The sequence below is a fragment of the Mytilus edulis genome, chromosome 9 (genome assembly GCF_963676685.1).
Source record: "Mytilus edulis chromosome 9, xbMytEdul2.2, whole genome shotgun sequence".
Taxonomy (NCBI): Eukaryota; Metazoa; Mollusca; class Bivalvia; order Mytilida; family Mytilidae; genus Mytilus; species Mytilus edulis.
In genome coordinates, this window is record NC_092352.1 from 52,088,261 (window position 1) to 52,116,012 (window position 27,752).

A 27,752-nucleotide genomic window follows, 5' to 3' on the forward strand; every position below is an offset into this window, starting at 1 on the left:
AAAATGTAGTCTAGTTTTATTAATGAAATCATGTCATTATAAAGTCTTTGTTTTGGTTTTTTTATCTAGAATACTGTATTCCTGGAAATAAAAGAACTACATCTAATAACTGTGAGGAATGTGCTGTTGGGAAATACCAGCCAGAGCATGGAATGATCACATGTTTGTCATGTGAGACAGGGTACACTACAGCTTCAACTGGAACAGTTGATCAAACAGATTGTTACCGTAAGTTCATCAGAAGCATTTGATATAAAAGTTTTAATGAGTATAGTTATATTTGTAGACTTTATTCAGAGAAAAGAATTATTCCAATTTATTAGGCTAAAGTTGATTATAATTTGGCAAAATCACTGAGTCTACTATAACTTTTTCTGTGGTTACATAAAGATATTTTAAAAGTTAGCAAAGTGAAATATCTTGTGCCAAATTTGTGATATAGCTAATCAATGGAAGTGTACATTTAATTAAATACTAACTCTGGTGATTCATTTTCAATAGGTAAAGTCAAGGGCTTTCAAATTTACATACCGTCTTTATGTTAATTATCTCTTATGACCATGATGACCAGAAGTTGAAAGTAGAAGGTGTAAAACTGCCTCTTCTTTGGTCCATTGAATTCTAATTATCAAAAGGTGTAATATGTAATGCTTCCAAACAACATTATAGAACATGCAAGACATCAGTATTTACATTTTTATACGCCCGTCAAAATTTTGACGGGACGTATTATGGTATACAAATGTCCGGTGTCCGTCCGTCTGTCTTTCTGTCTGTCTGTCTGGCGTAAACATGTTGCACCGTAACTTGAGAACGACTTATCCAAATTTCATGAAACTTAAGATAGTTGTTTCTTATGATGGTCAAATGATCTGTATACTTTTTGATGAAAATAAGATTAAAACTTTTTGAGTTACGGCACTTTGTAACTAAAACAGGGGTGTGTTTTTTTCACATGTCGCACCGTATCTCAAAAACGATTCTTGATTATGGCTTAAAACTTTAAACACTTCTTAGTTATATTATTCTTAAAAACTGTATACTTTTTGGTGATGATTCAAAATTTCATTTTTGAGTTATTTAGTATTTTGTAAAAAAGGGTGAGGGTTTTTTACATGTCGCACCGTATCTCAAAAACGATTTATGATTATTGCTTAAAACTTTACACACTTTTTTGTTATATTAATCTAAAGATCTGTATACTTTTGGTGATGACTCAAAATTTTATTTTTGAGTTATTGAGTATTTTGTAAAAAAAAGGGGAGGTTTTTTTTTACATGTTGCGCCGTATCTCAAAAACAATTTATGATTATTGCTTGAAACTGTACACACTTCTTTGTTATATTAATCTAAAGATCTGTATACTTTTTGGTTTGATTCAAAATTTTGTAAAAAAAAAACAGGGTGCCATTTCACATGTCCCCCCGTGTCTCAAAAGCAATAAATGGTAATTGCTTAAAACTTTCTCAGAAACTATTTATGATTATTGCATAAAACTTCCACACAAGACGTCGGGCGTATCATGCGCTCATGGCGCAGCTGTTTATTGAATTTTGTCCTACATATAACATTAGAATTTATTTTCTTGAAACACCAAAGATTGCCAAAATATCCTTATTTTAAGATCATTAATATTAAGATATGCTCAACAGATTTACCCTAAAAGATGTTTTGTTATGATTTGTATTTTAAAAAGATTTTAATGTGTAAAAAACTATAAAAGCTTAGTTTTGCATATCTGTTTTGACCAAAATCTATGCCTGAAATGGCCCATTTAGTTCAAATACTAAACCTTAACATCATAGTAACATCACAAGATTAATTTTCTGCACTAAAGAATCAAATTGGACTCCATCACGAGTTGATTGACCGTTATGGAATAACAGATGATATTGGATATGTTTCTTACATCGTATCTACAACCCCCTTCCCCTTCATGAAGATCACCTACCGAATTATACCATTTACTGAATTTGTAATAACATGAGCAACAAGACAGGTTCCACATGTTGAGCAGGATCTACTTACCCTTCTGGAGCACCTGAGATCACCTCCAGTTTTTGGTGGGGTTCGTGTTGCTCAGTATTTAGTTTTCTATGTTGTGTCTTGTGTACTATTATTTCTCTGTATGTCTTGCTCATTTTTAGCCATGGTGCTGTCAGTTTATTTTCAGTTTATGAGTTTGACTGTTCCTCTGGTATCTTTCACCCCTCTTTTGTAGAGAGTTTTTCCATATATGAAAGATAAGCTTATTGTCAGGATTTTGATTTAAATTAAATAAGAATTTTGCCCTTTTTCAAATAAAACCATTGTTTTCTTTAACTTTGAACAGATTCAAAAAGTCATTTCTGATTTTTTCTATAAAAAAAACATGCACATATACCGGTTTTATATATATTCTCTTGATTTGAAACCCAAACATCGAATCTGATTCATGCATTGTATTTTCAGACAGCAATAGTTCTCATTAAGAGAATGTTGTAGGTGATTAAGAAAATGTTATTCTTTACATATATAGTTATTGGTGGTTATCTTTGTAGAGATTTGTCCTATTGGGTTCCAGTTTGATTCAGACAAGAAAGTTTGTGTTGGATGTCTTCTTGGATATTATAAGGATAAAATTGGAAATGCTGAAAATTGTACGAAGTGTATAGTTAATAAAACAACAGAGTTTGCAAATTCTACAAAATCTGCAGATTGCAGTATTGGTAAGATTTAATTGTTACTTTTGTGCATCATCATTTGATGATTAAGCTTTGTTACCATAAGCATTTTCCTCTTTTTTTTATGCAAGTTACAACTTAGTTTTTATACGCTGTCAAAATTTTGACGGGACATATTATGGTATACAAATGTACGTCTGTCCGGCGTCCACATGTCTCACCTTAACTTGTGAATTGCTTATCCAAATTTTATGAAACTTAACATAGTTGTTTCTTATGATGTTCAAACGATCTGTATACCTTTTGGTGATAACTGGATTTAAACTTTTTGAGTTTTTGACTTTATATGGGCTATTCCAGAAAAAAATGTATGGGGGGGTTGAAAGGCACTTTTTGTCTGCACCTGCCACCCAGACAATTGTAATTGAGACTTATAGTGCATTATAGTGTGAAAAGTTGCTCTGATACCCATCACCCATGTATTATTAATATAGTGTGCCTTCCAACCCCCATACATTTTTTTCTGGAATAGCCCTAACTAAAACAGGGGGGGGTGTATTTTTCACATGTCGCGCTGTATCTCAAAAAAAAATTCTGATTATTACTTTAAATTTCACACACTTCTTAATTATATTAATTCAAAGATCTGTATACTTTTTGGTGATGATTCAAAATTTTATTTTAGAGTTATTGAGTTTTTTGTAAAAAAGGGGGATGGGTTTTCACATGTCACGCCATATCTCATAAACGATATATGATTATTGCTTAAAATTTTACACACTTCTTAGTTATATTAATCTAAAGATCTGTATACTTTTTGGTGATAATTCTAAATTTTATTTTGGAGTTATTGAGTTTTTTGTAAAAAAGAGGTTTTTTTTCACATGTTGCATTATATCTTAAAAACCATTAATGATCATTGCTTAAAACTTCACACGCTTCTAAGCTATATTAATCTAAAGATCTGTATATTTTTTGGTGATGATTCAAAATTAAATTTAGAGTAATTGAGTTTTTTGTAAAAAAAAAAGGGCCATATCTCAGAGACTATTTATGATTATTGCATAAAACTTCTCACACAAGACGAAGGGCGTATCATGCATTCATGGTGCAGCTGTTTATTATTACATTTTATTTATTTCTAACAACTTAGTTTTTATTACATTTTATTTCTTTCTAACTGTGACACTATTCTTGAAATTATGAAAAGTAAAAGTTAGGGTAGAATATATTTGGCCATTTTATTGCTAGTTACCTTAACAAAACTAAGATGTTATCAATTTTCTTTTAAAAAACACCAAATATTATCTACTCTGTAGAATAACTGTATCATGAAGTTATCAACGAAAAAGAGTTAGCTGATTGTGTTTATACAAAATTAACAATTTTCTGTTTAGATTTTATATACTGTAAATTCAGAAATTAAAGTGTTCATTTATTATTGGGTTTTTTCAAGGATAGACAAAAATGTGGGTTAAATAATAGGGATTCCAAAAGAATCTGCATACAGGTTCGTGTTTCATTTATTAGATAGTGAGCTCTCATAATTGCAATAAAAAAAATTCAAAATGCGAGTTTTAATTATAGGGATTATAACCCTGTTGTAGTTTTTGCAATAATAAAAACATAGCAATAATTTCTGAATTAACAGTAATACAAATGTAATACATGTATAGTGTTGAAGCTAAAATATTTTCTAGGCACAATTATCACACACTTATGTGTATTTTTTGTGTACCCTTCGACTTAGGTAAAAAAAAGCAAGACATAGCAATTCTACATTCTTTCGGCGTTGGTGGGGGCGGGGTGTCCACTAATATTCACTCTGTGGTTAAAGTTTTTGAAATTTTAATAACTTTCTTAAACTATCCTGGATTTGTACCAAACTTGGACAGAAGCTTGTTTATGATTATAAGATAGTATCCAGTAATAATTATGGAAAAAACAAATCCATTTTTTTCTGTATTTTACTTATAAATGGACTTAATATAAAAAAGAAGATGTGGTATAATTGCCAATGAGACAACTATCCACCATAGACCAACTAAGTTAAGTTTTTTTTCCATGATACAATACATTCACTCTTTGGCTAAAGTTTAAAAAAAAAATTTAATAACTTTTTTATTCTATCCTGGATTTGTACCAAACTTGGACTGATCCTTGTTTATGGTCAAAAGCTAGTATATAGAAAGAAATTTTGTTAAAATTTTGTACCCGTTTATCCGTATTTTACTTACTTTATCTTCGAGTTATTATTACATACAGTCTGCAGTTATAGTTTTTTAAACATTCATTAGATTCATAAACTATCCTGGTCTTTTACCAAACTTGGACAGTCATCTTACAATCAAAAGATAGTATAGAGAGGAATATTTTTATTGATTTTTTCCCCCTCATTTTTGTTGAGTCAGCTATTAACAGCAAATGTAGGCGAGACACTGGGTTCCACAGAACCCTTACAAATTTTTATATTTCATGCAGCAAAGCCAAAATAAAACAAACTACCATATAGACATTGATAAATAAGATGTGGTATGCATTCCAATGAGACAACTCCCCATCCAAGTCACAATGTATGAAAAGTCAATAATTATTAGTCAAGGCCTTCAACACAAGAGTTTTGGATTGCACCACGTACACAGCAAGCTATAAAGGGCCCTAAAATGACTAGTGTAAAACAATGCAAACCCGGAAAACCAAAGTTCTAATCTATATAAAAACTGTGAAACAACTATTAACCACACCAATAGACCAGGTTTAGGACAGAACAGGCTATTATTGCAACTTGAAATTATTTTTAATTATTTGCATAATTTCTTGTGCTTGAATTTTTTAATAAATTCTATGTTTATTCTGTACTTTAATGTTCTGTTTTGTGCACAACACTTGCTATTACAAAAAGGATAGTACATTTTCAATAGAACGTACTGTGCTGTGCTATTACAAAAAGGATAGTACATTTTCAATAGAACGTACTGTGCTGTGCTATTACAAAAAGGATAGTACATTTTAATTGAACTTACTGTGCTGTGCACAACACTTGCTATTACAAAAAGGATAGTACATTTTCAATAGAACGTACTGTGCTGCGCTATTACAAAAAGTATAGTACATTTTCAATAGAACGTACTGTGCTGCGCTATTACAAAAAGTATAGTACATTTTCAATAGAACGCACTGTGCTATGCACAACACTTGCTATTACAAAAAGGATAGTACATTTTCAATAGAAAGTACTGTGCTGCGCTATTACAAAAAGTATAGTACATTTTCAATAGAACGTACTGTGCTGTGCACAACACTTGCTATTACAAAAAGGATAGTACATTTTCAATAGAACGTACTGTGCTGCGCTATTACAAAAAGTATAGTACATTTTCAATAGAACGCACTGTGCTGTGCACAACACTTGCTATTACAAAAAGGATAGTACATTTTCAATAGAACGTACTGTGCTGCGCACATAACTATCTACAAAATACATTTTATGGAAAGTGTTATGAACTGTTCAAAACATTATAATACCAAATAAACATGGAATTTATCAAAAATTTCAAGCACAAGAAATTATGCAAAATCCATGATTAGAAATAATTCCAAGTTCAAATAATAGTCTGTTACAGGTATATAAAAATTAATGTATCACCACTTTGTAATTCATTAACCGGATTTTTGTGACAAAAATGTCGGTTATTGATTTGGGGATGTACAGCGGGCGGTCAGGTGGGCGGCAAACAAATGTTGTCTGTTTTACCGTTCAGGAGTTATGGTTCTTGAAAGATAAAAAATGACGTTTCCATTCATGTTGTTGCATTTACTCATGAACCATTCAACCTAAGCTCTTTCAAATTTTAATATGTTGATACTGATGACAAAATGCAGGTCATATTTGATATTGACGATTTTCACTTTCACCGTTCATCAGTTATGGTTCTTGTGATATTGCCAGGACACAAATAAATGTTAATAAATCCGGTTTGCTGTCGTTGTGACAGCCTCTTGTTTTGTATTTGTGTTGAGTCCCACCAATAAATGTTAGTAAATGTAGTTTGCTTGAGGATTATGTATATATATATAGCAAATTTACAGATCTAACATTGTTGGGTTGATGTTTAGACGAGTTGTATATATATATATATAGTTTAAAAATAAAAAACACAAAAAATCACATCATAAATCAAACATTGTTTCTGTTAGCACTTTCACCGCATCTCCTACAGTTCATCAGACAGAATTGTTATATATCGTTAATAGTTACGACTTGTGACATTACTTAATAGAAAAGTCATGCGGTAGTTTGTATATTTTACAGACTTTAATTTACGGACTAAATTTCACTTCCTATCTAGAGACGGCTTATACTTTTCTATAAAATAGTGTTCCTTGGCTTCACATGGAGTTTTATCTTAGGTCTACATCTTAAAAAAGGGATTTTAAATTGTCCCTTTCCACATTGGTCAAAGTGTTCGGAACATGGAGAATTTCTTATTGATGGGTCCTTTATCTGTTGTTTGTGAACTCTCACTCTATCAATTAGTCTATTGGTTTGACCTATGTAGTTTTGATTACAAGTAGGACAGGTAGCACAATAAATGATATTTTCTGATTTACAGTTCACGCTTTTATTTGGTTTTATTACTGTGCCTGATTTCAGAGTTTTGCTTTGTCAAACTTCTAGCATTTCACAAGTTCCGCATCTGGGATCCCAGCATTTTTGTATTTCTGCCACCTTCTGTGTACTGAATTTTGCTTGTGTAAAAAGTTTCTTCAGATTTGGTGCTTGTCGACGGCTCCCAATAAGCTGTGATTCATGGACTAGATCTTTCATTCCCTTAGCAGAATTAGAGATCTGGTGATTTCATGGATTATGAGTTATAACAAAAGGAATTGATTGTTGTGTATCTTTTTTGTCATCCATTGATACTGTTTTTCTAAGTTCAGTGATTGGAATGCTAAATGCATTTTTTATTCCGTTGCCAATTAAACTGACTGGATAGTTTTGTCTTTTATGATAATTTTTCAATTCCTGTAGTCTCTTATCACGTAATTCAAAATTTATTACTATTGTGCATATACATCAGGCCAAGTTAAATTATTAATATTTCGTTTGGTATGTGACGGGTGACATGACCTAAAATCTAAATATTTTGTCTTCTTCCTGAATTGTCATTTAGATATTCATATTTGACTATGCAAAATGTGTTCAACCATACTGATATTCAATATGCTGTAAATTTCCATAGGGTATGAAGAATAGTGTCTGGTTATTTTGTAGATGATTGCCCAGCAGGTTACAGAAGGCAGTCTCCAGGCTGTGTTGTGTGTGAGAAGGGAACATACCAAAGTGAGCCCTCCCAAATGACTTGTGTCAGCTGTGGAATTGGTAACACAACAGAGAAAACTGGATCTACTAAACAGGAAGAGTGCATAGGTATGTTCAACTAAGTAATACCTCATTTTGATACAATAAGATATAATGTTGATATCCTGACTGCATTTGTCTACATGGGTTCATGTATTGGTATCATGTTGTCTGAAGACACACTTGGTTTCCAGACAATAACTTAGTTCAGGTGAATAGATCTCTATGAAGTTTTATCAGAATGTTCCAATATCACAAAAGGAAGGTTGGGATTGATCTTGGGGGTTATGGTACAAACAGTTATTACGGACAACAATTACATTTGCCTGATGTGTGTAAGGAGGCACAAATCTATAAACAAAAAATTATGTTATTTACTATAGTAGAGGGGCATTATGTTTTCTGGTCTGTACGTCTGTTCGTCCATCTGTCAGTTCGTGCATCCATATGTCTGTTCATCCCACTTCAGGTTAAAGATTTTGGTCAAGGTAGGTTTTGATGAAGTTGAAGTCCAGCAAGTCCAATCAACTTGAAACTTAGTACACATGTTCCTTATGATATGATCTTTCTAATTTTAATGCTAAATAAGAGTTTTGACCCCAATTTCATGGTCCACAGAACATAGAAAATGATAGTGCGAGTGGGACATCCGTGTACTGGGGACACATTCTTGTTAATTGTGATTTTGAATATTCTAATGTACAGTTTGGTTCTACCATAGTATTTTGCAATTTTGTGATTATATTTATAACCCCTCCACATTATTTATGTATGTGCCTGTCCTAAGTCAGGAGCCTATAATTCAGTGGTTGTCATTTATCTTTGTGTTACATATATTTTTCGTTTCATTTTTTTATTTAAATAAGGCCGTTTGTTTTCTTGTTTGAATTGTTTTACATTGTCATATTGGGGCCTTTTATAGCTGACTATGCGGTATGGGCTTTGCTCATTATTAAGGGCCGTACGGTGACCTATAGTTGTTTTTGTCTGTGTCATTTTGGTCTCTTGTGGACGGTTGTCTCATTGGCAATCATACCACATCTTCTTTATTATATATATAATATGTACACAATCGAGCTTGCAATGTTTTTGGAATCCTGGAAAATATACATTAAAAACAAACCTGAAAGGAGTTACAAGTATTTGAAAAGACAAGTTTTAGAAAATAATACAACATTTCATCATTATTTGTTACATTAAACTACAAGAACTATTACTTGATTGTCTTAAAGTACTTTCATTTGATTTATCTGGAAAAGATAGGGAAAAAAATGCTGCAATTTATAAGAAACAAGTAATTATAGACAAAGGTCATTTTAAACTTCAGGTTTCATATGGCCCGGGACCACAATTATTTTGTTGTGCATTTCTTTTAGACAATAAATGAAAATTTAAAAAATCCCACCTATGCTTTCTCTAAAAACAAGTTACAGTGTGTTGTACTACTTGAGACAAATCATATAGAATTTATAGAAAAATTCATCAGCTCTAACTCAAAATATGGACAATTTTATGTCAAGGGGGTCATGAAATCTTTTGACAGCTTCTGAAGTGCTAATTTTTAACCTTTTTCAGATGGAGCAAATCACTACCTTACTTTAAAATTCATGACCCAAATTTTTTGACAGTGTCATTTCATCCCCCTACTTGCTATTTGAGGCATAAAACATGGAGAAATACATTTGGAAGGGGTATAAAAAATAAATTGGCAAGTGTCATTTCATCCCCCTACTTGCTATTTAAGGCATCAAACATGGAGAAATACCTTTGGAAGGGGTATAAAAAAAATTGGCAAGTAACACACTGTCCACACTAGGGACTATATTCCTGGACAACAATATACTGAAAACCAATTTATTTTTTTAGCCAGGGATTTATTTTTGCGACTTGAGCAAGTAGAAAAATAATGCGAATACAAATCGTTGCAAATATGTAAAACTTGGATCTTTCCTTATCAAAGTACATCAAGTAAATTAGAAAATCGTGAAGTTAAATAGATGCGAAGGGAACTAGTAGGATAAAACGTGAAATAATGTATACGCAAAAATAAGTTTGTTTACAGTTACTTTTTGTCATTTGGTATTTTCCATCCTTGCCCTAGGATTTTATCATTGTCTATCATATACTGTAAATTCAGAAATTATTGCGTGCATTTATTATTGCAATTTTGTCATTTTAGACTGCAATTTTTATTTTTACGATTTTGAGAAAAATCCTGTTTAATTCATATAAAACATTTCAAAATGCTCGTTTAAATTATTGCGTTTACAACTCTGTCGCATTTTTCGCAATAATAAAAACCTCGCATTAATTTCTGTATTTACAGTAATACAATGAAAGTGATCATACTAATGTGTTTTGGTATTTGTACATTGTAAACAATAGTAGTTGACCAAAAATGTCAAAACATCAGAAAATGAAATATCTGAGATAACCTTGGCATGCAACCAAATTAAGATATTTAAATACTGGTCAACTAAACTATAACTGGCAAGAAGTTGAGAAAAATTTCTGAAGTAAAAACCTGGGAAAATAACTTTTATATATATGTTTTTTTAATGTAGAGGAATGTAATCCTGGAAAGGAGTATGATTTTGCTACTAAAGCCTGTACAGATTGTCTTAAAGGTTTCTACACAAACCACGATATAACAGAAAAATGTATACAGTGTCCAAGTGGTCAGACAACTGCCTTTGGTGGTTCTAATATATGTTATCAAAATACAGGTAAGACTTGCTTAAAGACATATGAAACAAGTGACTGGTTTAACTTATAGTAAACAATCAACAAAGAAGCATGGATATTGAGCACCTGTATAACATGTATAATCAGATAAAAGTTCATTTAAAGGGGCACTAGCTGCCAAATTCATGTTCACCAATTTGACTCAAATTCTCATATTTTATTTATAAGAATGTAAATCATTTTTCCAAACTTTTAAAAGTATGAAATAAACAATTTACAGGACATGGTCTCAATAAGATGTAGCTTCGTTTCGTGTAAATTTTAGCCAAGACACCATCTAATTAACTATTGAGTTAACCTTCTATGACCATATAAGCGATGTAAACATAAACATAGATATAAATAGATTAAGCAAATCATGCAATTGGATTTTTATAGGTCTGTTAAATTTTGTATTGTAGATTAAAAAATTATGTTAATTGTCGTTTTTACCTTTATAAGAAGGATTTTGTGTGGATCTAATCAGTTAATCAAACTATTTACCTAGTTCACTTTCAATGTTGACATTCTTTTCCTTTAAATACCTGTACACAGACAATGCATGCATCATTCTATCTCTTTCTACGGGGTTAAATTGGAGTTCACATGAATACGGATTTAATGAGTTCGAATTATTCACTTGCGAGTGAATAATTCATTATCAATGTTTATTAGCTTAATTTGATAAAATTGAACCATTTTAGCTGATAAAAGCACATAATTATTTCACTTTCATTAATGATTGAACAAAAAAAAATCATACTTTTGATTTTTATACCCCCGCTTTAAAAAAGGGGGGGTATACTGTTTTACCTCTGTCTGTCAGTCCGTCCGTCCGTCCGTCAGTCAGTCCGTCCCATGAAACTTTCGTCACATTTTTCTCAGGAACTACACATCCACCCTTTCTGTAATTTGGTATCAACATTTATATATGTCAGCCATACCGTGTGATGTGTTTTCAGATTCATCACTTGACAACTTCCTGTTTACCGAACACTTGTCTGATTTTACACATGATAGCCAAGTTGAAAATTTTCGTCACATTTTTCTCAGGAACTACAATACAAGGATTTCTGAAATTTGGTTTCAGGATTTATATAAGTCAGCTATACCGTGTGATGCGTTTTCAGATTCATCACTCGACAACTTCCTGTTTACCGAACACTTGCATATTTTTACACTATTAATATTATCCACTTGCGGCGGGGGTATCATCAGTGAGCAGTAGCTCGCAGTTTCACTTGTTTATATATCTAATAGATAGTGCCCCTTTAAATGACAGACCCATTTGTATTGCGATCATCAGATTTTTACAAGAAGGAGCACGCTGAGGTCGCTTGCATACCAAAAATATTTCGACGAATTGCTTCCTGGAAGCAAGCAATTCAAAAAAGGAAACTTATTCTAAATGTGGACAAATTAAAGAATTTTCTTCAGAAAAAAGTATATGTACATAAGTTTTACAATGAAAACTTTCATTTAGTTTTAAAAACCATATGCACCATAGCTCACCTGGCCCAAAGGGCCAAGTGAGCTTTTCTCATCACTTGGCGTCCATCATTTTTCACTTTTACAAAAATCTTCTCCTCTAAAACTACTGGACCAAATTACACAAAACTTGGCCAAAATCATCATTGGAGTATCTAGTTTAAAAAATGTGTCCGGTGACCTGGCCAACCAACTAAGATGTCCGCCATGGCTAAAAATAGAACATAGGGGTAAAATGCCCTGAAATTTTCAGATGAATCCGACGACCCTTTGTTAGGTTGCTGACCCTGAATTAGTAAATTTAAGGAAATTTTGCTGTTTTTGGTTATTGTCTTGAATATTATTATAGATAGAGATAAACTGTAAATAGCAATAATGTTCAGAAAAGTAAGATTTACAAATAAGTTAACATGACCAAAACGGTCAGTTGACCCCTTAAGGAGTAATTGCCCTTTATAGTCAATTTTAAACCATTTTTCGTAAATCTTAATTATCTTTTACAAAAATCTTCACCTCTGAAAATGTTTGGACAAATTAATCCAAACTTGGCCACAATCATTATAGGGGTATCTAGTTGAAAAAATGTGTCCGATGACTGGGCCAACCAAGATGGCCGCCATGGCTATAACTAGAACATAGGGGTAAAATGCAGTTTTTGGCTTATATCTCAAAAACCAAAGCATTTAGAGCAAATCAGACAAGGTAAAATTGTTCATCAGGTCAACATCTTTCTATTCTGAAATTTTCAGATGAATCAGACAACCCGTTGCTATGGGTAATTTCAAGGACATTTTTCTGTTTTTAACTCACCTGACCTGAAAGGTCAAGTGAGCTTTTCTCATCACTTGTCGTCCGTAAACTTTTACAAAAATCATCTCCTCTGAAACTGCTGGGCAAAAATTTAACTAAACAAAAAAAAAATTCAAGATTATTATCAACTAGAGGCTCTCAAGAGCCTGTGTCGCTCACCTGTTACTGTATTTACTGATGTTGGCCATTTTGGTTGGTAAGCAGGGTCATTTAAACCTTTTTTAAATAGATACCCTAGTGATAATTGTGGTCAAGTTTGGTTAAATTTGGCCCATAGTTTTAGAAAAGAAGATTTTTGTACAAGGTAAAAAAATGACGAAAAGTTGTTCAATATTGACTATAAAGGACAATAACTCCTTAAGGGGTCCTCTGACAATTTTGGTCATGTTGCCTTATTTGTAGATTTTACTTTGCTGAACATTATTACTGTTTACAGTTTATCTCTATCAATAATAGTATTCAAGATAATAACCAAAAACTGCAAAATTTCCTTAAAATTACCAATTCAGGGGCAGCAACCCATTAACAGGTTGTCTGATTCGTATGCAAATTTTAGGGCAGATAGATCTTGACCTGATCAACAATTTTACACGTGTCAGATTTGCTCTAAATGCTTTGGTTTCAAAGATATAAGGAAAAAAATACATTTTACCCCTGTGTTCTATTTTTAGCCATGGCGGCCATCTCAATTGGATGGCCAGGTCATCGGACATAGACACTAGATACCCCAAGGATAATTGTGGCAAAGTTTGGTTAAATTTGGCCCAGTAGAAGATTTTTGTACAAGTTACAAAAAATGACAAAAAGTTGTTAAAAATTGACTATAAGGGGCAATAACTCCTTAAGGGGTTGACTGACAATTTTGGTCATGTTGACTTATTTGTAGATCTTACTTTTAGCAATAATGTACAGCAAAGTAAGACCTAAAAATAAGTCAACATGACCAAAATGGTCAATTGACCCCCTAAGAAGTTATTACCCTTTATAGTCAATTTTTAACAATTTTAATAAGATTTGTAAATTTTTACTAACGTTTTCCACTGTAACTACTGGGCCAAGTTCATTATAGATAAGATAATTGTAAGCAGCAAGAATGTTCAGTAAAGTAAGATCTGCAAACACATCACCATCACCAAAACACAATTTTGTCTTAAATATTCATATAGACCAAGGTGAGCGACACAGGCTCTTTAGAGTCTCTAGTTTTAATTTGAGGTTTCATATGACTTAAGAGTGGATACAAACATTTCTTGAATTTAACTTTTTTTTATTAATCTGATTTTTTGAGTCTATTTGACTAGGAAAGAAGCTAATGAAGAAAAAAATATTTTTTGGTAGTGCACTTGTTTTTTTGCTATGGTCAGTTGAAAATAACAAGTTTTGCCATCACTAGTTTGGTTAGTCTGGTGTAAATTATTTCAAACATCTTCTTTGCAACTATTGAACCAATTTCAACCAAATTTAAGCTGCATCTTGAATAAAGTTTGTGTGTAATGTAGTTTTAGACACTCTCAGGAGTCTGTGGTGCTACAGGTTTTATTTCTTTTCATTGAAAGGCTGAACTGCAGTATGTAGGTCGACAAAACGAAAGTCCACTTTCATTTAAAATAGAACCGGATATTGACAAAATTGACAGCTGAGTCTATAAATTGTGCGGTTCATAAAAACACGTGTTGTTACATCTCATAGATTTATTATTTTACATAAAAGTGGTTTCGAAAGATGAGAAAATATTCTGCAATCTTATTCATATTTTAATCGAGTGTAAATTATTTTCCATGATGTATCTCGTCTTGTGACAGAGGTTTTTAAAAGTCTTGTTCAGCATACAAAAATTTTAAAAGTTGTTTTGAAAAACAAATAATGTTGAAAGAGAGTTAAGAAATCCTGAAAGATGCCAAGATGAATATTTTTATGTAGCAAATTGTTTTCTTTCTCATTTAAAAAAAAAACATTGTCAAAGAAGGGAAGTGAAAAAAATTATATTTGTTTTAGAAGGGAAGGGAAAATTATTTTTTTCAGAATTGGAAAGGGGAAAAAAATACTTTTTTTTGCTGAAGGGAAGTGATTTTTTTCCCCAAAGTGAAATAACATAAGGTGTTGTCTGTTGCTTCTGATTAATCTTGAGATGGCGTCATTTATTATTGTAAAATAATACTGTTCCTGTATGTTTCTGAAAACAATATAGGGGTTAATTTTTGTTTTGGAAATTATGAGGAAGAACTCGATCCCCCCTCATGTTGCACACTAACACATAAGATGAATGACCAGTGCGGCAGTGCCTAAAGTTTATTACAATTTGTAATGCCAATATAAGCAACCATTTTTAACACTAGGAAACATCTTTTTTGTGTTCAAAAAGGGACCTCAAATGGTATATGAATTGCTTCTTCTCTCAGATGCCAAGTCATATACATGTAGTAGTAAGGAGTAAGAGAAAAAAATGATCAAATTGGAAATGGGACCACATTAGGGTCTTGTAGCTGTCACCTTGTAAGTCAGCTTCTTAAATTAACACTGTTTATGGGACTAGTACACATAAGCAGGTATCTTCATACCACATTAATATATAGGCTTATATGTAAGTAACACTTGCTGCTGGATGTAAAAGATTAATTAATAGACTGGTAACAATGGTTATAGTATAACAACCTCACTCAAGTAATTTTTATTCACTTTTTGACAAACCATTCCATTAAATAACCCAACAATATAAACAGAAAATAAAAAAAATAGTTTCCATTGTCCTCACTCAATTTTAAAATCAAAATTTATGATATGAATCCTCCTATTCAATGAGTATGCAGCATTATAAACTAAAACAAATTTCATAGCTTCCAAATGTTATTACAAACTATATCATGCAGCTCCCTGGTGTAGCTTTCCATCAATGAATTTAAAAACTGCATTTTGCAGTAAAACATGTACATGATGTATTTTAATCCCTTTTTGGCAATAGTTTTCAACGACTTGCATCTGTGTGTACATATCATGTGTTTAAATAAAACAGTACCCAGTAGTTGTCTGCATATATTATCTTCTTTACCTCTACTGCATGTGATTAATAAATTTAACTATGATGAAAATAAATATATAAAATATTAATTGCCAGCTTTTGGTATTTATTTGTGCTGCTTTAACAAACATCAGTTGATGTATTTGTCAATTTTATGTTATCTTATACATCCTAAATTTTGACTACATAGTTCAAATTTAATTTCAACAATTTTCAAAAAAAAAAAAAAAAATCACTAGGCTCTTTATCTTGAGATACAGCTGAATATTTGCTTATTTGTAGTACATTTATTAATGCTTAAATATTTTTTTTATATTATACAACCCCCATGACTAAAATCAAATTTACTTTTTGGGTTCATTTACTTTTATTTATTGGAAAGCTTTATCTCATTCACATGTGGAAGAATTAAGGCATTACTGGGGTTAAGTCATAAAGTAATGAAGTCCCATCGATTATTATTGCAGTTAACAATTATTTTTAATTAGTTCAGTAATCGCACATCAACGCTGGGGGTATTATACAACTCGTCTCGAAGAGTTATTGCCCGTTATCGAGCCCGAGTTATCTTTCTTCTTTCGAAACCGTAAACAAATGGCGGCCAAAATCTATGTGAACGACAGTCTCAATTTACAAGTATTATTGCCAAGAAAACGAAAACGGAAACAGGTTTTGAAAGAAAATAATTAAGTAGCTCATAGAAATAGAATTTTGAAACACACGTGTGCTTAAGAAATGTTGCCGAATGGAAGTGAAAGTGATATACGGTAGGCAATGACAAAAATTATCTTCCGACTCAATCAATCTACGTTTTCGACACACCTTTTTAAGGTAAACTGCTTCTCACTCTATGAAAAGGTTACGGACGCTCAACCTATGATATTTATCTACATTTTATCAAAATTTGACCACACAACTCGCTACGGTTCCCGAGTTTTCAATGACCAAAACTACGAGGTCGTTTTTGCTGAAGCACATGTGAAATTAATCCCGGTCAGGCAAACGGCTCGTGCAAATAAATTTCGGCCAGGGAATCCCGCGAATAAAATAAATTCAGTAGTGAAAGTGTTAATTAGAGATGAAGTTCTATCAGCCCTGAAATTTTCAGATGAATCTAATAACCCATTGTTGGGTTGCTGCCACTAATTTTAAGGAAAGGAGTAGGTCCGGTAAGACCCCTTTTTGGCCCCAATATATAACAGTTTTACAAAATTGTTAAAATATAAACTATTAGTTATTTATTGGACAGTTGAATGCTTCTTCTACATAAATATTGGCTGTTTTTGACAATACAATGCACATATATCGGGTTGTAGCACCATAAAGTCCTGCTAAATTACTGAAATCTTCAAAATTCTATCATTTTAGTTAAATTTTAGACGGTTTCCCTGTAAAACGAAAGTGGCCGCATTCGTGTTCATCCTTAATATTGAAATGTAAGTTGTATTTTATGATAATACATAACATATATAAAGGTTGTGGATGAACACGGATGCAGCCACTTTCATTTTTGACAAAAACCATCTGAAAAGTGACGTTTTTTGGCATATTTGAGAGATTTTTCATATTTGAGCTTGAATCGGGTCGTTTTTAATGATTAAATCAGTTAAAATCTTTCACTTATACTAATTGAATCAAGTGAAATAGACACTTAAGTGTTTAAAAAGTGGTCAAAATCTTTCGTCAGATGGAACTGAAATTTGAGGCCTTACCGGACCTACTCCTTTTGCAGTTTTGGGTTATTATCTTGAATATTATTAATGATAAAGATAAAATGCAAATAGCAAAATGTTAAACAAAGTAAGATCTACAAATAATTTAATATGACAAAAATTGTCAATTGATTTATTGCCCTTTAAAGGCCTTTTTTCACATTTTTATACGACCGCAAAAATTTTAATTTTTTGATCGTATATTGCTAACACGTTGGCGTCGTAGTCGTCGTCGTCGTCCGAATACTTTTAGTTTTCGCACTCTAACTTTAGTAAAAGTGAATAGAAATCAATGAAATTTTAACACAAGGTTTATGACTACAAAAGGAAGGATGGGATTGATTTTGGGAGTTTTGGTCCCAAAATTTTAGGAATTAGGGGCCAAAAAGGGCCCAAATAAGCATTTTCTTGGTTTTCGCACTATAACTTTAGTTTAAGTGAATAGAAATCTATGAAATTTTGACACAAGGTTAATGACCACAAAAGGACAGTTGGGATTGATTTTGGGAGGTTTGGTTCCAATAGTTTAGGAATTAAGGGCCAAAAAAGGGCCCAAATAAGCATTATTCTTGGTTTTCGCATAATAATATTAGTATAAGTAAATAGAAATCAATTAAATTTAAACACAAGGTTTATGACCACAAAAGGAAGGTTGGGATTGATTTTTGGAGTTGAGGTCACAACAGTTTATGAATTAGGGGCCAAAAAGGGGCCCAAATAAGCATTATTTTTGGTTTTTGCACCATAACTTTAGTAAGTAAATAGAAATCTATGAAATTTAAACACAAGGTTTATGACCATAAAAGGAAGGTTGGGTTTGATTTTGGGAGTTTTGGTCCTAACAGTTTAGGAAAAAGGGGCCCAAAGGGTCCAAAATTTAACTTTGTGTGATTTCATCAAAAATTGAATAATTGGGGTTCTTTGATATGCCGAATCTAACTATGTATGTAGATTCTTAATTTTTGGTCCCGTTTTCAAATTGGTCTACATTAAGGTCCAAAGGGTCCAAAATTAAACTTAGTTTGATTTTAACAAAAATTGAATCCTTGGGGTTCTTTGATATGCTGAATTTAAAAATGTACTTAGATTTTTAATTATTGGCCTAGTTTTCAAGTTGGTCCAAATGGGGGTCCAAAATTAAACTTTGTTTGATTTCATCAAAAACTGAATAAATGGGTTCTTTGATATGCCAAATCTAACTGTGTTTGTAGATTCTTAATTTTTGGTCCAGTTTTCAAATTGGTCTACATTAAGGTCCAAAGGGTCCAAAATTAAACTAAGTTTGATTTTAACAAAAATTAAATTCTTGGGCTTATTTGATATGCTTTATCTAAACATGTAAACTTATTAAGAAGGGATATAATTACGATATTGTTGTCAAGTCATTAAAGATTGCATATTTTGGCGTTAATATTGAGTCATTGATAAGGTCTTTGCATCGGAACTGAACACATTTATTCTAAAAACAGTTGTTGGCATGACACGGGTTATGTTCTTCTCATATATGTTATGATGGTATGATACTAAACCCCTAACGGGAAGGATTGTGCCTGATGTTCATATGATGAAATCATAATCTTTCAGTCAGTTTAATTGAAGTCTGGAGCTGGCATGTCAGTTAACTGCTAGTAGTCTGTTGTTATTTATGTATTATTGTCATTTTGTTTATTTTCTTTGGTTACATCTTCTGACATCAGACTCGGATTTCTCTTGAACTGAATTTTAATGTGCATATTGTTATGCGTTTACTTTACTACATTGGTTAGAGGTATAGGGGGAGGGTTGAGATCTCACAAACATGTTTAACCCCGCCGCATTTTTGCGCCTGTCCCAAGTCAGGAGCCTCTGGCCTTTGTTAGTCTTGTATTATTTTAATTTTAGTTTCTTGTGTACAATTTGGAGGAAATTAGTATGGCGTTCATTATCACTGGACTAGTATATATTTGTTTAGGGGCCAGCTGAAGGACACCTCCAGGTGCGGGAATTTCTCGCTACATTGAAGACCTGTTGGTGACCCTCTGCTGTTGTTTTTTATTTGGTCGGGTAGTTGTCTCTTTGACACATTCCCCATTTCCATTCTCAATTTTACTTTGATTTTTGATTATGGGCCCAGTTTTCAAGTTGGTCCAAATCAGGATTCCATATCAAGTATTGTGCAATAGCAAGAAATTTTCAATTGCACAGTATTGCACAATAGCAAGAAATATCTAATTGCACAATATTGTGCAATAGCAATTAATTTTCAATTGGAGTTATCTTTCTTTGTATAGAATAGTAGTTGATAATATATGTTGGAAATTTGCCAGACATGACTATGATGTCATTTTCTATTTTTATTTGCTAATATAAAATGTTGCTGATGAAGCTTTTTTTCCTTATCTGATCTGAAATGTTTTTAGATAATGTATGTTGGACATTTGCCAGACATGACTATGATGTCATTTTCTATTTTTATTTGCCAATAACTTTATGTAAATAACTTCATTGGAAATTTGCCAATATAAAATGTTTCTGATGAAGTTTTTTTTATTGTTTTATACAATAAACAATGTATATTCACTTTTACTACCAACCAATCTTTACCATTCAGTGATAACAAGCACTTTATTTTACATTTTAATATTTTATGATGTATTTAAAAGAGTAGTTATTGTTGCAAACTCCATTAGAAATTTGAATTGATATCAGTTTTGGAAAAAGGGAAACGGGGATGTGGAAAAAAAGGGGGGGGGGGTTAAATTTTTCTCATTTCAGATTTCATAAATAAAAAGAAAATTTCTTCAAACATTTTTTTGAGAGGATAAATATTCAACAGCATAGTGAATTGCTCAAAGGCAAAAAAAAAATTTTAAGTTCATTAGACCACATTCATTCTGTATCAGAAACCTATGCTGTGTCAACTATTTAATTTTAGATTTAAATAAGTTTGAAGAAGAAATCTTCAATTGATTTGTAAAATCTTGACATTTGTTTTGTGTAAAAAAAACATGTAATGTCAAAAATTGGATCACAATCCAAATTCAGAGCTGTATCACGCTTGAATGTTTTGTCCATACTTGCCCCAACTGTCCAGGGTTCGACCTCTGCGGTCGTATAAAGCTGCGCCCTGCAGAGCACTTGGTTTTCATCTAGTTTGCCTACTTTTAAAATCTTCTCCTTTGAAACTGCTGAATCCATTTCAGCCGAATTTGGGCTATGTGAGTTTCAGAGTATCTGGTATAAGTTTTGTACTTTATTTTCTGTTTCTACAAAAACATGGCTACTATGGCTAAAATGAAACATGGGAATAATATGCATTTTTTTGCTTTTGAAGAATAGATGACAGATACAAAGAACATTTAATTGGAATTTTTAAGCCACTCATTAATATATATTGAAAAGCAAAAAAACATCATTGCTTTAAGCATAAAATTAAAGGTGAGCAATTCTGGCTCATTTGTTTATGATTTCCTGTTTTTATACGCCCGTTTACGGGACGTATTATGGTATACCGTTGTCCGTCCGTCGTCCACACTTCGGACTATAACTCAAAAACACTTTCACAAATTTCCATGAAACTTAAGTGAATTGTTTATATCTATTGACGTAAGCTCCCTTTCGTTTTTTTTTTAATTTCAGATTTTAAGTTTAGGATTTATGGGGCTTTATTCATAAAAAAAAGGGGGTCTGTTGTCCACACTTCGGACAATAACTCAAAAACACTTTCACCAATTTCCATGAAACTTTAGTGAATTGTTTATATCTATTGACGTAAACTCCCTTTCGTTTTTTTTAAATTTCAGATTTTAAGTTTGGGATTTATGGGGCTTTACTCATAAAAAAAGGGGGTCCGTCGTCCACACTTCGGACAATAACTCAAAAAGGCTTTCACCAATTTCCATGAAACTTAAGTGAATTGTTTATATCTATTGACGTAAGCTCCCTTTCGTTTTTTTTTAATTTCAGATTTTAAGTTTTGGATTTATGGGGCTTTATTCATAAAAAAGGGGGTCTGTCGTCCACACTTCGGACAATAACTCAAAAAGGCTTTCACCAATGTCCATGAAACTTTGGATAATTGTTTATATCTATTGATGTAAGCTCCCTTTCAATTTTTATAAATTTCAGATTTTAAGTTTTGGATTTATAGGGCTTTATTCATAAAAAAAGGGGGATATTTAGCACTTCGGACAATAACTTAAAAAGGCTTTCACCAATGTCCATGAAACTTTGGTGAATTGTTTATATCTATTGATGTAAGCTCCCTTTCAATTTTTATAAATTTCAGATTTTACATTTCCGTGTTATGAATTTTTATGCTTAAAAAAGGGGGGATTTTCCAATTTTGGGACAATAACTAACACTTTCACAAAATTTTGTGCAACTATTTCTAGTTGATCATATAAATTCATTTAAAGCATAAAAGACAAGTTAAAAGAGCAACGGGCGTATCATGCGCTAAAGCGCAGCCCTTTATTCATAAATATTTACCTATTTCATATTTTTTTGGGTTAATAAAAATTCATGATTTCTCAATTAAACTTTGTGTCATACTATCATTTAAGATGAAGTGGACCGATCTGAATAAATTTAATAAAAAACAACTATAGGTTGGTATTAATATTAGAAAATTTTATAATTTGTTGCTTTTTTGTGTCGAATTGACCATGCTGTCAATTTTGTAAATTTGGGATTTTTTTCTTATTTTAGAACAAAAAGCATATTATTTCAACTTCTTTGTAATAAATGATAGAAAAAATACATATTTAAGAATTTTAAAAAGAAAAAAATTGATATGTGATTCTTTGGCAAAATCATTTCTTTGTATATGTACCCTCATCTGTTATCTCAACATTTTTGATGATGACACTTACCAAATTGTAATTGTAATTAAAAACTTAATAAATCTTTAGTATATGAATTTACTATGACCTGTAAGTAGAATTGAAGAAAACTAATAGTTAGAATGTATTTAAAAAAAAATCACACAAAAATTCTGATACTGTGAGTTATATTACTGCTAGCACCAAAATAGTATTGGCATTTATAAATCTATATCTTGAGTTTTGTTTCAGTTACTACTTCGGCTCCACCACAGCCTTCTACTATTGAGATGGAATTTGTATTCTTTGCAAGATTTGATTGTAATGATCAAGCTGCAAGACTAAACTACAGGGAACTTGTCAGGACAGCAATCATAAAACAACTTAAAACACTTGCAACGATTTATCCACTGCTGTGTACTTCTGACTGTACAAATGTCAACCTCTTGGTCATCAGTATAACAACTTGTACTAAGTATACAGGCTCTGGTAGAAGAAGAAGAGCTGTAGAGGATAATCAGTTATCTTTTAATGTTCAAGTACCAGATGTCCCGTAAGTTACAATTTACTTTTTGATTTATAGAAATTTTTTGTTTTCAAACTGAAAAATTCAGTTTCATCTATTGTTTACTGGTATGCACTTTTTTATGACCCTGCAACAAAGTTGCCAGTGCCATATAGTTTTACCCTTGTCCGTCATTCTGTCATTCTGCAACAAATCATTATACTGACTTTTTTAGCTCACCTGGCCCCAAGTGAGCTTTTCTCATCACTTGGCGTCCGGCGTTGGGCGTCGTTAACTTTTACAAAAATCTCTTCCTGAAACTACTGGGCCAAATTAACCCAAACTTGGCCACAATCATCATTGGGGTATCTAGTTTAAAAAGTGTGTCCGGTGACCTGCCAAACCAACCAAGATGGCCGCCATGTCTAAAAATAGAACATAGGGGTAAAATGTATATTTTGACTTGTAGCTCTGAAACCAAAGCATTTAGAGCAAATCTGACATGGGGTGAAATTGTTTATCAAGTCAAGATCTATCTGCCATGAAATTTTCAGATGAATCGGACAATCGGTTGTTGTGTTGTTGCCCCTGAATTGGTAATTTTAAGGAAATTTTGTCGTTTTCAGTTATTATCCTGTATATTATTATAGATAGAGATAAACTGTAAACAGCAATAATGTTCAGTAAAGCATGATCTACCAATAAGTCAACATGATAAAAATGGTCAGTTGACCCCTTAAGGAGTTATTGCCCTTTATAGTCATTTTTAGCTCACCTGACCTGAAAGGTCAAGTGAGCTTTTCTCATCACTTGGCGTCCGTCGTCCGTCGTCCGTAAACTTTTACAAAAATCTTCTCCTCTGAAACTACTGGGTTAAATTCTACCAAACTTGGCCACAATCATCCTTGGGATATCTTGTTTAAAAAATGTGTGGTGTGACCCGTCAAACCAACCAAGATGGCCGCCATGGCTAAAAATAGAACATAGGGGTAAAATGCAGTTTTTGGCTTATAACTCAAAAACAAAAGCATTTAGAGCAAATCTGACATGGAGTAAAATTGTTAATCAGGTGAAGATCTATCTGCCCTGAAATTTTCAGACGAATCGGACAACCTGTTGTTGGGTTGCTGCCCCTGTAATGGTTATTTTAAGGAAATTTTGCAGTTTTTGGTTATTATCTTGAATACTATTATAGATAGAGATAAACTGTAAACAGCAATAATGTTCAGCAGAGTAAGACCTACAAATAATTCAACATGACCAAAATTGCCAGTCGGCCCCTTAAGGAGTTATTGCCCTTTATAGTCAATTTTTAACAACTTTTCATCATTTTTTGTAACTTTTCTAAAAAATTTCTTCTCTAAAACTACTTTGCCAAATTTAATCAAACTTGGCGACAATTATCATTGTGGTTTATAGTTTAAAAAATGTGTCCGATGACCCAGCCTACCAAACAAAATGGCCGACATGGCTAAAATTAGAACATATTGGTAAAATGCAGTTTTTGCTTTATATCTTTGAAACCAAGACATTTAGGGCAATTTTTCAAGATTTTAATGTCCATCCGAATAAGATATATCCCCTCACAAATTTTCAGTTGAATCGGACAACCTGTTGTTGGGTTGCTGCCCTTAAATTGGTTATTTTAAGAAAATTTTGCAGTTTTTGGTTATTATCTTGAATACAATTATAGATATAGATAAACTGTAAACATCAATAATGTTCAGCAAAGTAAGATCTACAAATAAGTCAGCATGATCAAAATTGTTAGAGGACCCCCTAAGGAGTTATTGCCCTTTAGAGTCAATATTAAATAACTTTTCCTCATTTTTGTAACTTGTATAAAAATCTTTTCTAAAACTACTTCGCCAAATTAAACAAACTTGGCCACAATCATAATACTAGGGTATCTATTTTTAAAAAGAGTGTCTAATGACCCCGCCTACCAACAAAGATGGCCGACATCAGTAAACACATTAATAGGTGAGCTACACAGGCTCTTGAGAGCCTCTAGTTTACCAATTCGTCGTAAATTTTTGTAATCTTTTACAAAAATCTTTTCCTGAAACTACTGAACCAAATTTAACAAAACTTAGCCACAATTATTATTAGGGTATCTAGTTTGAAAAGTGTGTCTGGTGACCCAGCCAACCAACCAAGATGGACGCCATAGCTAAAAAATAGAACATCGGGGTAAAATGTATATTTTGGCTTATAACTCTGAAACCGAAGCATTTAGAGCAAATCTAACATGGGATTAACTTGTCAATCAAGTCAAGATCTATCTGCCCTGAAATTTTTAGATGAATCGGAAAATCGGTTGTTGGGTTGTTGCCCCTGAATTGGTAATTTTAAGGAAATTTTTTCGTTTTCAGTTATTATCCTGTATATTATTATAGATAGAGATAAACTGTAAACAGCAATAATGTTCAGCAAAGTAAGATCTACAAATAAGTCATCATGACCAAAATGTTCAGTTGACCACTTTAGGAGTTATTGCCCTTTATAGTCATTTTTTACCAATTTGTCGTAAATTTTTGTAATCTTTTACAAAAATCTTTTCCTGAAACTACTGAACCAAATTAACAAAACTTAGCCGCAATCATTACTAGGGTATCTAGTTTAAAAAATGTGTGCGGTGACCCAGCCAACCAACCAAAATGGAAGCCATAGCTAAAAAATAGAACATCAGGGTAAAATGTATATTTTGACTTATAACTCTGACACCAAAGCATTTAGAGCAAATCTAACATGGGGTTAACTTGTTAATTAAGTAAATATCTATCTGCCCTGAAATTTTCAGGTAAATTGGACAACTGGTGGTTGGGTTGCTGCCCCTGAATTGGTAATTTTTAAGGAAATTTTGTCGTTTTTAACCGGATTTTTGTGACAAAAATGTCGGTTATTGATTTGGGGATGTACGGCGGGCGGGCGGGCGGCAATCAAATGTTGTCCGTGCATTAACTCATGAACCGTTCAACCAAAGCTTTTAAAATTTTAATATGTTGTTACTGACAACTAAATGAAGGTCAAGTTCAATAATGGCGATTTTGACTTTTACCGTTCAGGAGTTATGGTTCTTGAAAGATTGAAAAATGGAGTTGTCCGTGCATTTACGCATGAACTGTTCTACCAAAGCTTCCCAAATTTTAATATGTTGTTACTAATGAAAGAATGGAGGTCAAGTTCAATAATGACGAATTTGACTTTTACCGTTCAGGAGTTATGGTTCTTGAAAGATTGAAAAATGGTTTTTCCCGTCGTGTCCGTGCATTTTCTCATGAACCATTCAACCAAAGCTTTTGAAATTTCAATATGTTGTTACTGATGACAAAATAGAGGTCAAGTTCAATAATGACGATTTTGACTTTTACCGTTCAGGAGTTATGGTTCTTGAAAGATCGTAAAATGGCGTTTCCATTCAGGTTGTTGCATTTACTCATGAACCATTCAATCTAAGCTTTTCAAATTTTAATATGTTGATACTGATGACAAAATGGAGGTCAAATTTGATATTGACGATTTTCACTTTCACCATTCATCAGTAATGGTTCTTGTGATATTGCCAGGACACAAATAAATGTTAATAAATCCGGTTTGCTGTCGTTGTGACAGCCTCTTGTTGGTTATTATCTTGAATACTATTATAGATAGAGATAACTGTAAACAGCAATAATGTTCAGCAAAGTAAGATCTACAAATAAGTCAACATGACCAAAATGGTCAGTTGACCCCTTAAGGAGTTATTGCCCTTTATAGTCAGTTTTTAACAATTTTTGATTAATTTGGTAAATTTTGGTAAGTTTTTACAAAACATTTTCCTCTGTAACTAAAGGGCCAAGTTCATTACAGATAGAGAAAATTGTAAGTAGCCAGAATGATCAGTAAAGTATGATCTACAAACACATCACCATCACCATAACACAATTTTGTCATGAATCCATCTGTTTCCATTGTTTAATATGCACATAGGCGTCCGTCATCGTTAACTTTTACAAAAATCTTCTCCTCTGAAACTACTGGGCCAAATTAAACCAAACTTGGCCACAATCATTATTGGGGTATCTAGTTTAAAAAATGTGTCCGGTGACCCAGCCAACCAACCAAGATGACCGCCATGGCTAAAAATAGAACATAGGGGTAAAATGCAGTTTTTGGCTTATAACTCCAAAACCAAAGCATCTAGAGCAAATCTGACATGGGGGTAAAATTGTTAATCAGATAAAGATCTATCTGCCCTGAAATTTTCAGATGAATCGGACATTTCGTTGTTGGGTTGCTGCCCCTAAATTGGTAATTTTAAGGAAATTTTACAGTTTTTTCAGCAAAGGTAGATTTACAACTAAGTCAACATGACCGAAATGGTCAGTTGACCCCTTTAGGAGTTATTGCCCTTAATAGTCAATTTTTAACTATTTTTCGTAAATCTTAGTAATCTTTTACAAAAATCTTCTCCTCTGAAACTACTGGGCCAAATAAATCCAAACTTGGCCACAATCATCATTGGGGTATCTAGTTTAAAAAATGTGTGTCGTGACCCTGCCAACCAACCAAGATGACCGCCATGGCTAAAAATAGAACATAGGGGTAAAATGCAGTTTTTGGCTTATAACTCCAAAACCAAAGCATCTAGAGCAAATCAGACATGGGTCAAATTGTTAATCAGGTAA

The 27,752-nt window shown here is 32.5% G+C and overlaps 1 protein-coding gene across 1 annotated transcript in view; it reads left to right on the plus strand.

The window, feature by feature from the left end:
• LOC139488564 (uncharacterized) overlaps window positions 1-27,752 on the plus strand; it is a 221,513-nt gene that overhangs the window by 168,573 nt on the left and 25,188 nt on the right. Inside the window, exons 65-69 of the mRNA XM_071274290.1 lie at window positions 70-228; window positions 2,541-2,708; window positions 7,939-8,094; window positions 10,590-10,751; window positions 22,830-23,130. Of these exons, the coding sequence (XP_071130391.1) occupies window positions 70-228; window positions 2,541-2,708; window positions 7,939-8,094; window positions 10,590-10,751; window positions 22,830-23,130 (946 nt within the window). The remainder of the gene's footprint in view (window positions 1-69; window positions 229-2,540; window positions 2,709-7,938; window positions 8,095-10,589; window positions 10,752-22,829; window positions 23,131-27,752) is intronic.